Below are 16,070 nucleotides of genomic sequence, written 5' to 3'. Positions count from 1 at the left end.
CTACAAACAACACAATAGGGTTATAAAGACTTTATTTTGGCTTTATATCCGTTTTTTTTTTGTTTTCCGCAAGAATCAAGAGATTCACATATGACAAGTTCCTTTTTAGATTTGTAGGTATCAAAAAAGTCCCTGTAATAATGTGAATGTAAAAACAAATCACCCGTAACAATTAGGTACTAAGCAGGTTTATTTACCTTTTTTTTTGGTTTTCCGCAAGAATCAAGAGATTCACATATGACAAGTGCCTTTTTAGATTTGTAGGTATCAAAAAAGTCCCTGTACTGCGGCACGTACACGCGAGTCGCTCCAGGCAAACCACAGTTAGTTAACTCCACCTCCACTTCTAGTTTATTCAACTCCTTGGCAACGCACAACTCTGATACATATTCATGCCATTCGTCCCAATTCAATTCAGCTTTACTAAAAAACAAGTAATATTTATATCAAGGATACAGTGTGTAAATCCAATACCTACGGGCGAATATTTAAATGGGTGGTTAGCATAGTACCTAAGAAGTATATTGAGATAAATGTTGCTTAGAAATACAATGAAAATATTAACCATATAAAATAATTCGGTCCGTAATGTAAAGCAACACACAAGCCCTTTAAAGTAACTGTCAACGCTTGTTGGCAGTTACTATAAAAAGCTCGTATCTCGTAATGTCAACTTCTTAATTAATGATTACACGGATAAATTCTATATCTGGTTTAATTTATTGCCAGAATTGGATTTACACACTGTATAGGTAGGAGCCTAAACGCTTCAGCAACTATAAATACGATTTATAAAAAAGAAATAGTATGCGAGTCCTGCCGTGTAGATGCAGTTATTAATAGATTGTTTTGTTTCCAGTTTTCCTAGATACTCATCACTTTAAAACTACAATTATAAATATTTAGTGAACGTTATGTCAACATGTTTTATACACCTGAATGTATTCCATATGATTCCCGTGTCAGTCATAGTGACACGTCTATCGTCTATAATATCGCTCTGACGCATCCAGTAGTCGGAGCAGTACAGCGTGATGGTATCTCTAGAGCAGGACCAGTTGAGCATCTTGGCGAATGAGGCAAATTGCCCTTCAAGCGTAGCAATATATAATTCTTCCGTATCCTCCATTACCAATATGTGCTAATCTGTAAAGTACCTACTTATTTGAATTTGGTGAATTCTGTAATGTGAAGCGGGTTAATTAACTTTTTAGAGGTGAATTAACTTGTCCCCTTCAATAAAATTAAATCAGTCTGAAAATCTGAGTCTGAGATAGAGAGATCAAGAAGTTTACGATTATAATATCAGAATCCGATTTTTTTGTCATAGTTATATCATGTAGGCATTTACTCCGGTTTGTTTGATTGCCTTTTTATTTATTTAAAAATATCGTGACACAGCCATCTAAAATAAACTTTTTAATCAATCACACAAAATATTGTTGTTCCTAAAGCGTAGGTACGGACGGTAAATCTAAATTTTTAGTATGTTTTCCTTGGTAAGATTTTTGTGATGTACTACCCTTAAATCGATAACGTCTACTACTGCGGTGTCAGCATGGTTGCATTTTTATCATTTGTCACTATGCCTGTCACTTTCGCACTTAGATACTTGTGAGAACGTGACAGGCATGGTGACAGGTGATAAAAATGCGACCGTGCTACGGCCGCTGGACATCCCAAGAAAAAATAATACTTTCCTGGTAGCGTAAGGTATTTTTAAGTAAATAAAGAAATATTGGGAACCATTGTGAACATAATATTTTTATCAGTCCTACAGACCTGTTAACATGAGTTGCGTTCTCGCGCGCGACTCCATATATCTAGCGCGACTTCAAGTATGGACTCGCGCGCGAGAACGCAACTTGTGCTAGACCGCCAGAACGCAGAACTTGCAAGGAAGCATCCGACAGACTGAGTTTTTTTTTCCATATTTCAACATTTTTTTATATGACAGTATTATGCAGCGTTAAAACATGTAATAGCACAGAATAATTAATAGTACTACGTAATAGGTTAGGTACTACTTCTTACGTGGCAGTATGATTTACATAAAAATGTGTTGTATTTATGGGTTAAACACGCTTCAAAAGTGTAATGTAGTGTGTAGTGTGGGTGTAGTGTAGTGTACTGGACATTACACTTTTGAAGCGTGTTTAAGTAGTATGCGAAGAATAAAATTATTAAATTTTCTGGTTTTGTGGTTAATAAATTAAGCAGAGGGATGCTAAGTATTTCAAAACGTTTTAAAATGTCATTACTTGCCGTATTATAACTTAATGAACCAAATCGATAAAAAAATATTTTTTACGGATTTTTTTTCCTGTTCGTTCATCAAGAGAAATACCCGATTTCAATTGAGAAATTTCTTACAAAAATTTTGACAAAACCGCATGCCTTATTGTAAAAACCATTGCTCAGATGTTACTGCATCTTACGATATTTACCTCGCTAAGTTTGATTTGGTGATAAATAATGAAGTCAACGACTGGTAAAGTTTCACCACCTACGAGCTATGAAGTTATTGTAGAAACGGCAAATATAATAAAAAATAATAGGTTTAATAATAGGTTAAATATTAAAAAATAATAGGTTTTACTTACGTAAATACATTACTTAAGTTGACATTATCAGTAAGTGTATTTCTGATAAAAAATGCAATTATACTATATTTATAAAAATAAAACCTCATTTTCAATCAAAGACCCGATTTCAATTGAGAAATTTCTTACGAATATTTTGATAAAAGCGCATGCATTATTGTAAAAACCATTGCTCAGATGTTACTGCACCGTACGATACCTCGCTATGATAAATAATGAAGTCAATGACTGGTAAAATTTCACCACCTACGAGCTATGAAATCATTGTAGAAACAACAATTAATAAAAATAAAAATATATTTTACTTACTCAAATTCGTTACATAAGTTGACATTATCAGTGTTTTTCTAATAAAAAGATGCAATTATTTGATATTTATTAAAAAAACACATGAACTTGACTAATGAAACCTCATGCACATAAAGTAGGTATATTTCAATATTATATTTCATGAACCTAATATCAGCTGATATGCGCTAAGCTAACAACCTAACCTAATTTAATACCTAACCTAATATAATCATATAAATTAGTATACAGGCAGGTCAAACTTTGCAAGTTATTCAACTGGATGTTCAGCGTCAAGTATTCAGTCTGTATAAATAGGCGCTTTTACGTAAGCTGTGCTCTTGAATCGAGTGACCTCATAAAGCCATTTCATACTAAAATAGCAAGTACCTAGTAAAACAGTAAGTGGGCACAACAAACATTATATGTAGGTAATTCATTGACAAGCAACCAATTTCCCGTATTAACTGTTACAATCCAAAATTCATAAATACCTTAACAACCACTCTGAGAAGAAATGTTTGTCCAATAGCGTTTCCAAATATTTTGTCACAACTCGAAAGATGAGATATCAAAACATCGGAGGTTCATAGATTTGCTAATTATCTTGTTTTGAAACAAAACAAAATACTTAGTACATGACGTCTAACTTAGACTAATTACACATAGAGTATACGGCTAATCGGCCAAAAGTGAAACCGAAACACGATTGATGTGTGCGTAGAACGCTCGTGTTTTACGCTCAGGAACACACACATATATAAAAAAATATGTTGCCAGTATATATTTATTTCCCTCGACGCAGGGGAATTATAACATCATCCTTACACTTGGTTATTAATAATTTGGAAGTGTGTAGATTTGATTTTGTAGAAAAAGCTTTTTATGTTTCTTTTAGGGATTTATTGCTTTTCTGTACTTTGTGAAATATGGTTTCAATAAATAAGCTGATACGTTTTTACTATTTTTTATTTAACAAATGTGCATAAAATAATAAAAATCATTGTGTTGCTTTAGGGAACCATGATGCAAGTAAAACTTTTTTTTCGTATTGTAGGCATTTAACTGAAATTTTCCGAAATTTAGATCTAAAACGAACATTACACAAAATAAAAATAAGAAAAAAACTAAATAAATAATTAATCTTATTTGATTCAAAAACATTAATTTTTAAAATAAAATAATGAAAAATGTTAAAAAATATAATTTTCTATAAGTAGGTATACAAGGAACTTCAATTAGGCGTATTCATTTTAGAATGTAAGTTCATGTCCAATTTGGAGGAAAAAAATATTCACTACACTGGCAACATTTATAAGAAATGGCGGCTGACGATAATTTGGATTTTTGTATTTACGATTACGTAAAAATATCACAAACTCGATACTAACGCGTGAAATGTAACATCAGGCGGTAAATTTTTATGATTTGATGCGTTGTGACACCCATTCACTGCACAAACAATCATCTTTCCTGTGTTTTTGATTTTTAAACGGGAGGTGTACACAAACCGATTTGACCTTGAGTACTGCGAGGGCCGTTCGAATATGATGACACGAGTGCGACGTGACGTCGCACTTGAAATGGCTTCACTAGGGATGTACGGACTAAGTATCTATGCCTTATAAATCTATGACGTCTAAAATATGTCTTGTATAACCTGTAAGTAGAGGCGAAATCATCGACTCGTATATTTACCGATCTATGACCCACATCCTGCAAAATAATCTAAGACTGAAACCGACTTAAATATAAAAAAAAATTGGCCAACCCCGCAGTCATAACTGCGGTAGCAAGTGTCCCGTGCGTAGGTAATCCATCTAATATCGTACGCATCGTTATGACGGATTAAATTTTAGGCATATCTCAAACACTATGAAATGCAGGGCCTTATTAGCTATAAAGCTTTAATCATTGCTGACAGGTATTTCGAACAGGTTTTAAGACGATAGTGGACGACTGGGTAATAACGACGTATTGGGTGTAATAGAGCTATTAAGGTAAATACAAAAAAATCCTCTAATCAAGCGATACCAATACAGTGAAAGCATTATTTTAGACACCTATGATTATGACTTCCCACTGCCGTTTACTCCAATAATCATTACACCTTATAAAACAAAGTCCCCCCGCGTCTGTCTGTTTGTGTGTATATACTTATGTTCGCGATAAACTCAAACACTACTGAACGGATTTTCATGCGGTTTTCACCTATCAATAGAGTGATTCTTGAGGAAGGTTTAGGTGCATAATTTGTTAAGGTTTAGTGCAAAGCCGGGGTGGGTCGCTATAGTCCCTTAGTGACCTTGGATTGTTATCCAGTGTTGCTTTGCTAATGGGCTTTGTAGACTGGTTGCCACTTGCCTGTGATTCTTAACCCTCATTCACACCACCAACTCACATTGATAAAAATCTTGTTATTAACGGTCCATTTGGTTTATGTAAGCATAAAGATAATATATTTCCGAACCTCTCTCTTTACATCTTTATTTACCAAACACCAAAATGACAATCAATGTAATAAACGTCAAAGTTGACAATCAACATGACAAATAACAACTTCGTACGTGAAAAACTAAATACGTCAAAAACAGTAAGTAGGTATAAAACCTCATGTTATGATAACAGCCTATGACAATTATTAACATAGTATTTGAAACAGGTAGACTGGACGCGGCTCAAAATGGAAAGTCAGTTTTCGTCACTTAGGTTCGTTTCTTACAAATACCGCTTTACCAAAATTTTTAATAAGAGGTATATGAAAGTAGCAATAAGAAAAAATAAATTTTATCTAGAAGACGAAGAAGACTTGAGACATTTAGGTGCGTATATGATTTGAGTTTGCCTGTAGCCGCGAACGTAATGTGACGCTCAGATCTCTGGCAGAATACCTACCGTGAAAACTAGTTTCACCTAGTGAAAATGCGTATTCCCGAAAAGTCAAAACTAGGTTTCACCATGTACTTTTGCGACAACTAGTTTTGAAAAATCTGAGTTTCAACTAGGGAAAATGCGGTTTGGAAAACTAGTTTTACTCGTGAAAATGGGTTTTCACTGGGGTGTTATGTAAAATTTGTTTTAACTAGGTAAAACGCCTTTTATAGTAGATGAAACTGTGTTGTACCATATTGTGCCTATAAATGACCGTTAATTTGTAATATGTATCAGGTTCAAATCTGTCCATCACATAACCTTTATCTAGGTTTACTTGACAGTAATTTGACTAATCAGATAGTGAACTGTCATCGTACTTAATGCAAAGGGATATTGTGTATATTGTTTCAACGAATTAGATACTCTCTTAAATATTAAATGACTTTGTTATCTCTATACGTCTTACTAACTCTATGTGTTTTAAGGTGACAGTCCATTTCTGACCGCAGCTGCGCGACTGCACCGACACTACTGCAGCGGCCTGAACGCGTCGGTGTTATTGTCAATTTCCATAGCAAAATGAATGACGATATCGACTGCACGCAATATGGTGATTTTAACGTTTTCCCGACCGCAGCTGCACTACTGCTCCGACACGTCGGTGTTATTGTCAATTTCCATAGTAAAATGAATGACAAGACCGACTGCACGTAGCATGGCCATTTTTGCGTATTTGGTGTATTATTGCAACTGCGGCTGCAGACCGCACGTCAAATCGGTCACCTGCACTGAAATGTCTTTGGTCAGATATTAGTAGTTCTAAGCAAAGAGGATATAACCACTACGTTCTAAGGAGCTTATTACACCCACGGATAAAGAATCCCGATGGTACAGTCGCCATATATCGCAGATATATCGGGGCGGCCAAGGAGCTCACAAATATCTGAACACGCCTTTATTGTCAAGGCGCTAGAGTGCATGCTCAGATATTTTTAGCACCTCGGTCGCTCCGATATATCCGATGGCGACTGTACCTACTGTAAACTTTTTTGCTGACCTATATTGAGCCCTAGGAGCATATAACAAAACGGAGTAGCCATTGGCATTCCTCTCTGTCTTAAATAGTCGGCCAATGATCATACACAATGTATGGACTGACGTTTACCTGAGATGGTTATTTTGACGTTACGTATACATTTGACGTTCCCCTCCCCCGCAAAAATTGGCAGACTTTTTTGTACAGCGAATTACAGACGTGGCGGCTCCGTTTGGTTATATCCTCCTAGATTGAGCCATATCACAGAGCCAGTTAGGAAACTAGAATGATAGGTCCGAAAAGAGAGCGTCAAATTAGGAGCCCAAGCGATATCTTACCGTACAAATCGTTCTGCCATTTTTTACGCAGGAAAACGTGCACACAGTCGCACTTCTCACTCACTACTTACAAAATCCAATCTCTAATGATGACACAAATATATAGAAAATGACACACGTCAAAATTAAGTCTTGCACACCTCGATCTCTTTATAATAAAGAGCGCATTACACAATTATTGTGTGCAACACGAGGTGCACAATTGATATTGTACCTCGAGTACCTAGACAGAGGGGAAATGCCGACTCCCTTCCGTGTTGCTCGAAGGGCAAACCCAATTTTAATTTGATTGTATTTCGTCAATTATTAAGTCTCATTCAATGTTGAATTGCTTTTTATTTAATCGGCAATATTCCCTGAATAAACGATCAGCATTAACTATCAGATTTTATATTAATATTGCGTAGCTGCCTTCGTCGGACTCTGACTATTGTAGAAAGGCAAACTGGTCTTCTTTTTCATGTAGCATGTAGCATTATCGTCACTCGCTTCTTCTCGTAAAAAATACAAAAGTAAATTAGTATTTTATTTGTACGTCTGACATTATATGACTTGACATTGACAAGCCATCAACGAACGCTGTCGCGACTGCACGCCGCAACAGCAGCAGTCGTGCTGCTACAGTAGTGCTGGACCGCGTAACGTCGCAACTGCAGTGCAGCGGCAGTCAGAAATGGACAGTCACCTTAATTGTGTAAGCCCGTTCGAAATTAAAGCATATTTGCATTATAACAAGGTTGTATTTCGTAGATATTTTTTTCTCTCATGCGTTTAGTAGACTATTACAAAGAAATGAAATAACCAACAAAAATAAGCAAGTTAAATTAAACTTTGTGTCAAACACATAAGTCATTAATTTCAATGCCAAAGTTGTAAGTAAAGATCTTTCTCGCTAAAACGACTTCTTAATATGAAATTACCAGTCTAATCAATCAATCAATCAATATAATTTATTTGCAAGAATACTTAATTTTAGTTACAGGATGTTATTGTAGTATATTGAACAGTATTCTATCGTGATTAAACGATGCGCAAATTTTATAGTACCTACTTAACAAATAATTATCAGTCTAGCACATATGTTAGACTGAAAATTTAATGCATTATTATTATTAATCAAAGATAGATATAACTCCGTAATAGATGGATATAGTCTAAGGAAAAAACGTGCCTCGAAAATCACGAAAATTTGATTCTCGATCAGATGTCGCTACTACCTTTGGCTTACACTCGTATAGAGGGCGTTGACGGTTTTGTTTGTTATTCAACAATTTTAACGCATATCAGTGAAAGAACATGGGTCAAAATAATAAAATAATTAATGCAAATAAAAAAATCATTTATCTATATTTAAATACATTTTATCGTATTTTTATAAATCTTCATTTTTAGTTTTAAAGTGTGTCGATAGATGGCAGTGAATTTACTGTGGTTACAAAATTTACTATGACAGTACCGCTCTTTAATATTATATCCTCTTTGTTATTAATGCATAACAATTACGATTAATATATTTCACTTGGACTAGTATCAATACATTACATCACATTGGTTGATTATAACTACGTTACATAAAATTTATATTGAATTTTATTATTATAAGTATGTAATATTAATTTATATTGAATTTGATTATTATAAGTATGTAATATTAGTAAAGTATGTAATTATTTGCATTATTGTGCTCAATATACTCCTTGACACTATAAAAACAATGTTCTAATAGAAAGCTTGTCATTTTCTTCCTTAATTCAGTTGTGTTTAGACTTCTTAAAGTGACAGGCATACTGTTGTATAGTAGGATACATATATTATAGGCGTTATTTTTGTATATAGCCGTGTTGCATCTTGGCTGATATATTAGATTTTGATATTGAGATCTCTCAGATTGATATTTTAAAATATACATGCAAGGTAATGTTTAATTCCTTAAAGAGTAGTCGGCAACTGTCGGGTACCCAAGCTCCCATTATTGCGCGGATGCACTTCTTTTGTAACAGGAGGGCTCTTTCGGCATCACGGAGTTACCCCAAAGTAGCAATCCATAATTTAGCACCGAGGACACATAACCATGATAGGCTGTAATCGACGCCGCAGTATTAATAGTGTGTCTCAGTTTCCTTAACGCAAATACGAATTGATCTAATCTGCTGCAGACAAAATCGATCTGCTCCTTCCAATTAAGATGCTGGTCAATATATAATCCCAAAAACTTAATACTTTCACAACTCGATATGGAAGAGTTATTATAATTAACATTTAATTGCAATGGATTACTATTATATGAATGAAATTGAATAAAAAATGTCTTTGTCATATTTATGTTTAAATTATTATGAAATGTCCATTTATGTATGTCAGCCAAGGCATCATTAATATTATTTTCGTATGATAGAATATTCTCTCCCTTTATTAATATGCACTTATGTGGAATAATAAGAGGAAGGTCGTTTATGTATACCAAGAATAAAAGGGGGCCCAAGTTCCTCCCTTGAGGTACATCCGTCTTAATTTCTCGAAAATTTGACCGATATCTGACCTTAACAAAATTATTCTTATTTTTTTAAGAAGCTGATCCAAGCTAGTAACTTAACCTAAGTAACCAAAGATCAGGCTGCAGTTAAAAAACTAATAAAGATAAGGTTAACCTGATAATGTTCCCGCCGTCTCCATACTCGATTTAGTTGGTTACTGGCTGGTTAGCTGCCTGTTAGCTATAGTTTTTGCGAAAATCCCCAGGACAGAGAAGAATCTTTTTGTATAAAAACTTGCAACTTTAAATGCATTTTTTATCGAAACTACAGTCTAAAATGAAGTCAAAATCAGTCCATCGACTAAATTTTTTGCAAGCTTTCTAATGGTACCCCACTCGACTCTTACAAATAAAATAAAAAATAAGCGGTTTTACTTGTTTACAATATTAGCGGTTGTAATTGCTATAACTGTTTAAAATTTTAGGTATCTATGTCAAACGGTCTCTGAGAAAAACGCATTTAACTGATTTGCAAGACCGAAGTGATCCCATAAGTGTTCCGTTTGTCAAAACAAAGTTTTGCACGGAACACTAATAATATATCTCACAACCTTTAGCGGTTTGTCGAGAGGACGGGAAGTTACCCGACTACATCTAAGTTGGAAGTTTAAACTCCATCTTTGACTCTTTGCATGAGGAAGGATTATTAAATAGATAAGTTTGCTATTCATCTATTCTAGTTTGATAAGGTAGCCTTCATTTGTTCAATACGGATTCAACTTAGGCCAATGATACCTTAAGGGTTGTTAGTTTTATGCATAATTCGATAATAGTACATTACTACAGAGGTCGGGAAGTAAGGAGTTGCCGGCCGAATGCATATATACGGCCGAACGTAGTGAGGCCGGATAGTTATGAGGCCGACAACCCCTTTTCACGCCGATGTATGTATAGTGCTTTTCTCAAACATGCAATGAAATAAATAAAGAAATCTCCACGAAATCGAAGTTTTAATTCTATAGAAACTAAAAGTAAACTAGGCAAAAAATATAACTACCACTTGTACCTATCTTTATCACACGTGTCGTATATTTTACACATGTAGTTAATCAATTTATTACACAAATGTTCAAAGGTATATTTATGTACTCGTATCTTTGATTTTTCGCCTTGCATCCTTCTGACTGTAGTTTTAGCCACATAACTAAGATTACATCGTTTTTTATGTTGATATTATGCTTCACATACATCGTTGCCTTAAACATGGAGTATAATTAACAGGTATTCATTTAATATTTTCGTCGGAACTCATATTAAATAACACAATAAACAACGCACAATAAATCTAATAAAATAGAATTACAGATACACAATGAAAAATGTTCAACTTTACCTCCAAAACGATTAAAAAAACACCAACGCGTGTTTGAGTAGACATTTTTACCGCTAATATTTAAATGAAATATGTTTGTCAAAGGACTGTCTCATTTCAAACATAGACAGAGATAATCATACTATCTTTGTCTTACACTGGTACTAGCACCCAAAAGAAAAGGATGAGTATAGTTTTTTTGTTCTTGTTTACTGACAAACTGGTTTGACCAACTATATTTTAAATCTGTATTTGTAGGTAAATTTGTAATTCAATATTATTGGAATTTGTTAATAATGTTTTATTTATATATTTTTTGTAAATTCGATACAAATAAAACTGCAAAATATATTAATTATCGTTTATTGTTTTTTTTAAGGGGTATTGGCAGAATGTCATTCCGAACCATAAGCAAATATTGGTTATAGTTTTTTTGGCTGAATGCCATGATGCTGTGTCACAAATATATGTGAAATGGAAATTAAAAAAGAGCCACTTCCCGGCCTAGGCCTGCAACTTTGTATGAAATTTCATTACAGGCCCTTCGTCTAGCCGCGCCGGAGTCGTGATACTTCCCAGCCTAATATAAAGAACGTAATATCAATATTACATAGCCATTTCACATATATTTGTGACACAGCATCATGGCATTCAGCCAAAAAAAAACTATAACCAATATTTGCTTATGGTTCGGAATGACATTCTGCCAATACCCCTTAAAAAAACAATAAACGATAATTAATATATTTTGCAGTTTTATTTGTATCGAATTTACAAAAAATATATAAATAAAACATTATTAACAAATTCCAATAATATTGAATTGCAAATTTACCTACAAATACAGATTTAAAATATAGTTGGTCAAACCAGTTTGTCAGTAAATAAGAACAAAAAAACTATACTCATCCTTTTCTTTTGGAGCACCAGTGTAAGACAAAGATATGATTATCTCTGTCTATGTTTGAAATGAGACAGTCCTTTGACAAACTATATTTCATTTAAATATTAGCGGTAAAAATGTCTACTCAAACACGCGTTGATGTTTTTTAAATCGTTTTGGAGGTAAAGTTGAACATTTTTCATAGTGTATCTGTAATTCAATTCATTGGATTTATTGTGCGTTGTTTATTGTGTTATTTAATATGAGTTCCGACGAAAATATTTAATGAATACCTGTTAATTATACTCCATGTTAAGGCAACGATGTATGTGAAGCATAATATCAATATAAAAAACGATGTAATCTTAGTTATGTGGCTAAAACTACAGTCAGAAGGATACAAGGCGAAAAATCAAAGATACATAAATATACCTTTGAACATTTGTGTAATAAATTGATTAACTACATGTGTAAAATATACGACACGTGTGATAAAGATAGGTACAGGTGGTAGTTATATTTTGTGCCTAGTTTACTTTTAGTTTGTTTAGAATTAAAACTTTGATTTCGTGGATATTTCTTTATTTATTTCATTGCATGTTTGAGAAAAGCACTATACATACATCGGCGTGAAAAGGGGTTGTCGGCCTCATAACTATCCGGCCTCACTAGGTTCGGCCGTATATATGCATTCGGCCGGCAACCCCTTACTTCCCGGCCTCTGTAGTAATGTACTATTATCGTAAATGAATACACTTTTCGTTATTTTATTCAAATTTGCGCAGTATTTAAGTGCAAAAACATCTTTGGAATCAAAACTTGGAAAAGTTGATGATATGTAAGTAAGAGTATGTAATTTAGGCGGTTTTTTCGGGGTTTGCAATTATTTATATTTAAAACCTTTAGGTATTATAGGTATATTACAAATAGTATAAATTTAAAGTACAAATAGTAAGATTTTTTATATCTTTTACCAATAATTGTATAAATTTACATAAATTATGTTTTACCCTATGTAAATTCTAACACTGGTTTAGCAGTGAAAATCGATGTCTTAAGTTTTTTTATTTTTCCCAGAATCAGTAAACAATTATGTAAGACATATATTATTTTAGGCAAAAAGAAAAAATCATGCATTTAAGGGTAAAGAGCTACTGACCTTGTACTGGCCTCCCTGTATGTTAAGCGAATATTTATGGTCTCGGAGAAATCATTTAAATTTGTATACATTAATAACCGTCACCATAGTTTACAGTAAAATTTAGGTAATATATATATTTATATATAACCCAACTCTCCCCGCGAACCCTACTCACCCCATTTTACGGTACTTATTTTTATTTTACATCAAAGAGTTGAAAGGAAATAAAAGTTTGTTTCACCATTTTGTCGGCTTCATGATGTAAATAGGTATAATACCTCCTACTGACTACTGACGAGCACTTAGCCCGAAAGCCGTACATTTTTGCAAATAATTCATAATCAGTCTAATATTTGTATACGGGTTTCAAACCAATTTTTAAACGCAATATGAACCGTTCTAAGTTCGTTCGTTCTAAGAACCTATAATTTTTAATCCACCGGTTTCCGGTTCCGGGAGCAAAATAAAGTTGTTAGTACCCAAAAACAGGTGTTTTTCTTTCGGCGAGAACTTGAAACTTATAGCACGAATCAGCTAATATATGTGACTGGAAATTATTTTGTAGAGTAATAGATACAATGTTGAGCGGAAGGTTGAGGTTAAATACAATTCTAAGGGCCTGTTTGACAATGTCCAAGTAAAGTATTGGATATCTAATTAACAAATAAATTAACTGTCACCTACAAAAAAAGCACTTTATCTAGCAGTTAAGCTTAGTTGAAGATTGTGAAACGCCAACGCTGACTTTATTCGTTAGATAGGTGGCAAGCAGCTTATTCAGGAGTTTACTTGGACATTGTTGAAATAGGCCCTAAACATCCTTTATGTTTTTGGTATGGATTTGTATTTGATTTGAATTGAAATATGGCCAGCCACATAAAATAGTAACATGAAGACCATAAACGTGATGCTGATGATAGGTACGTACCTAAAATGACAAAATTTATTGAATTTTTGAGATTTACTTGGTAGATTTTACTTGAACTACGTATAATAGTTATTTGTTATACAAGGGTGCAAAGTTGTATTTTACCCGCGAGTGTGGAATTGAAACACGAGCAAGCGATAGTTGAAAAATTCTAAAATAGAATCCTGAGCGTAGCGAGTGTTTTAACACAAGAGAAGTAAAATACATTTGCACCCGTGTGTAACACAAAACTTTTCCCCTTACTATAGCGAGGAAAGTGCAACATCCACAGGCGTTAGATCATCTTCATCAACTGGAATCACTCATTTTTTTACGATATTATAACAAAAAACTCTGGAAATTCTGTACTTTTACGTGAGAAGTTATTAAGTAAATTTTTTGTTGACAATGTTAACATTTCTGACGTATGAAATGTCAATGATGCGTTTTGAAATTGCATCGACTTGTGCGTTTAGAATTATATTTAACATAATTATTAAAAAACAAACGTTTCTTATGGAACTTTAAGGTTTATGACTTAAAATCAAAGCTAAATTTGGTATTTTTTAATAGATTCTCAAACAATTTGTTTAATGATAATTAATATCGAACGAACCATTATTATGAGCGTTTTACGTTTTGTTATCTGTCAAGCTACTTAAACACGCTCCATCCAAGGTCAAATTACTTTCCCCACTAGTGGATAAAATGCGTTTTTCCCCGCTTGTTTTAAAGGATAAAAGACAACTTTCCGAGCTAGTGAGGGTAAAAATTAATTATCAGACAGACAGAGAGAAAAACGGACGAACGGGCGAAAGGGGTCGAAACTTAGCAGAAGACAATTTCAATCCAGTTCTTTGAATTTCAAGTTCGTCATCTTTATTTTTTTTAGAGGGGAAGCCAGGAAAAAAGAAGGAAACGAAAGATATGGTGCGCCGCGCGAAACTTGTGAAGGAAGAAATGGGCGTCGCGCGGATTTTTACCATTTATCTCAATTACTCTGTAAATATTACCTAAGTATGTTTTCACAGTAATTAAGATTAAAAAAAACCGGTCAAGTGCGAGTCGGACTCGCGCACCGAGGGTTCCGTACTTTTTAGTATTTGTTGTTATAGCGGCAACAGAAATACATCATCTGTGAAAATTTCAACTGTCTATCACGGTTCATGAGATACAGCCTGGCGACAGACAGACAAACGGACAGACGTACAGCGGAGTCTTAGTAATAGGGTCCCGTTTTTACCTTTTGGGTACGGAACCCTAAAAAGTATAAAGTTTTGCTCGTGAGATTCCTCGGCTATATCACTAGTCAGACCAAGCTAACACATTTGCAATTTCTTTACGGTACGCAGGGTATCGATTTACAACTGAAAATAAATTTAAATTGAACATGTTTTCGTATTTGTAAGGTTTATGTTAGAGTCTGTCCTTGCAAATGTAGTCCAGTTTCCATGTGATTTCTTTCATGACAGTTATACTTGATTAAAACCTGTGAATATTCAATATATAAACTACAACTTTGCGCTGACGCCCTCCTAAGACAGTGTTTTTTTCAAGATTATGTCAAAATAAAGTTACAGATCAACTGCGAACATTACGGTCCAAAGAATTTATGTATGTGATATGTATTTCCTGGATTCAACGGGAATTAGAATAGTACATTTCGATGCTAGTGCGGAAAGTATGTCATTATTTCACGAGTACCGAGGTACCGGGACGAGTGAAGAATGACATTTCCGCACGTGTATCGAACGACGTTTTTTAATATAGTTGCGAAAAAAGAAGAAAAACAACAAGTAAGGAATTCGAAACTTTTATATTATTAATTCTGTGACATCATTGACATTGACATTATGAAGAGGTGTTCTTTTAGCTGGGTTTTATTATTATTGAACCCACTTCAATGAAAGATTTATATAAGAATTAAAAAAAATAGACGTGTTATAATGATGAAGAGTTAAGTAATAAAATATGAAATATGTATATTTTTCGTATTCTTACTTTAACAGTAGCTTTTTATGTTGATTACGACGTTTAAAGGAAACTAATATTAACACTCACCAATAAGTAGTCATGAATTGGAACAAGAATAAATTTAAAAAAATTGGAAAAGTAAAAAGCACTAGTTCGCGTAAACCAACTTTCCGCACGCTAA

At 33.8% G+C, this 16,070-nt stretch overlaps 2 protein-coding genes across 2 annotated transcripts in view; one reads left to right on the top strand and one right to left on the bottom strand.

Annotated features, from left to right (window-relative positions):
- Positions 1-16,070, top strand: part of LOC134753716 (PDF receptor-like) — a 103,051-nt gene that overhangs the window by 26,790 nt on the left and 60,191 nt on the right. The gene's annotated exons all lie outside the window — the stretch shown is intronic.
- LOC134754600 (uncharacterized) lies at positions 144-3,492 on the bottom strand. Its single transcript, XM_063690918.1, has 3 exons — positions 3,386-3,492; positions 936-1,146; positions 144-423 (listed from the first exon to the last, which is right to left on the bottom strand). Exons 2-3 carry the CDS (start codon positions 1,127-1,129, stop codon positions 180-182), a joined length of 438 nt encoding a protein of 145 aa, XP_063546988.1. The 5' UTR covers positions 1,130-1,146; positions 3,386-3,492; the 3' UTR covers positions 144-179.

This window comes from Cydia strobilella, chromosome Z, assembly GCF_947568885.1.
Source record: "Cydia strobilella chromosome Z, ilCydStro3.1, whole genome shotgun sequence".
Lineage (NCBI taxonomy): Eukaryota > Metazoa > Arthropoda > Insecta > Lepidoptera > Tortricidae > Cydia > Cydia strobilella.
Note: the sequence above shows the minus strand (reverse complement) of the source record. Positions and strands in the feature narration are given on the sequence as shown.

Excerpts from the sequence above, each read along its gene's own strand:
- LOC134754600 (XM_063690918.1), bottom strand. The coding sequence starts at position 1,129 with ATGGAGGATACGGAAGAATTATATATTGCTACGCTTGAAGGGCAATTT. Across the intron at positions 424-935 it reads ATCATATGGAATACATTCAG|TAAAGCTGAATTGAATTGGG; the intron begins GTGTATAAAACA and ends CTTGTTTTTTAG.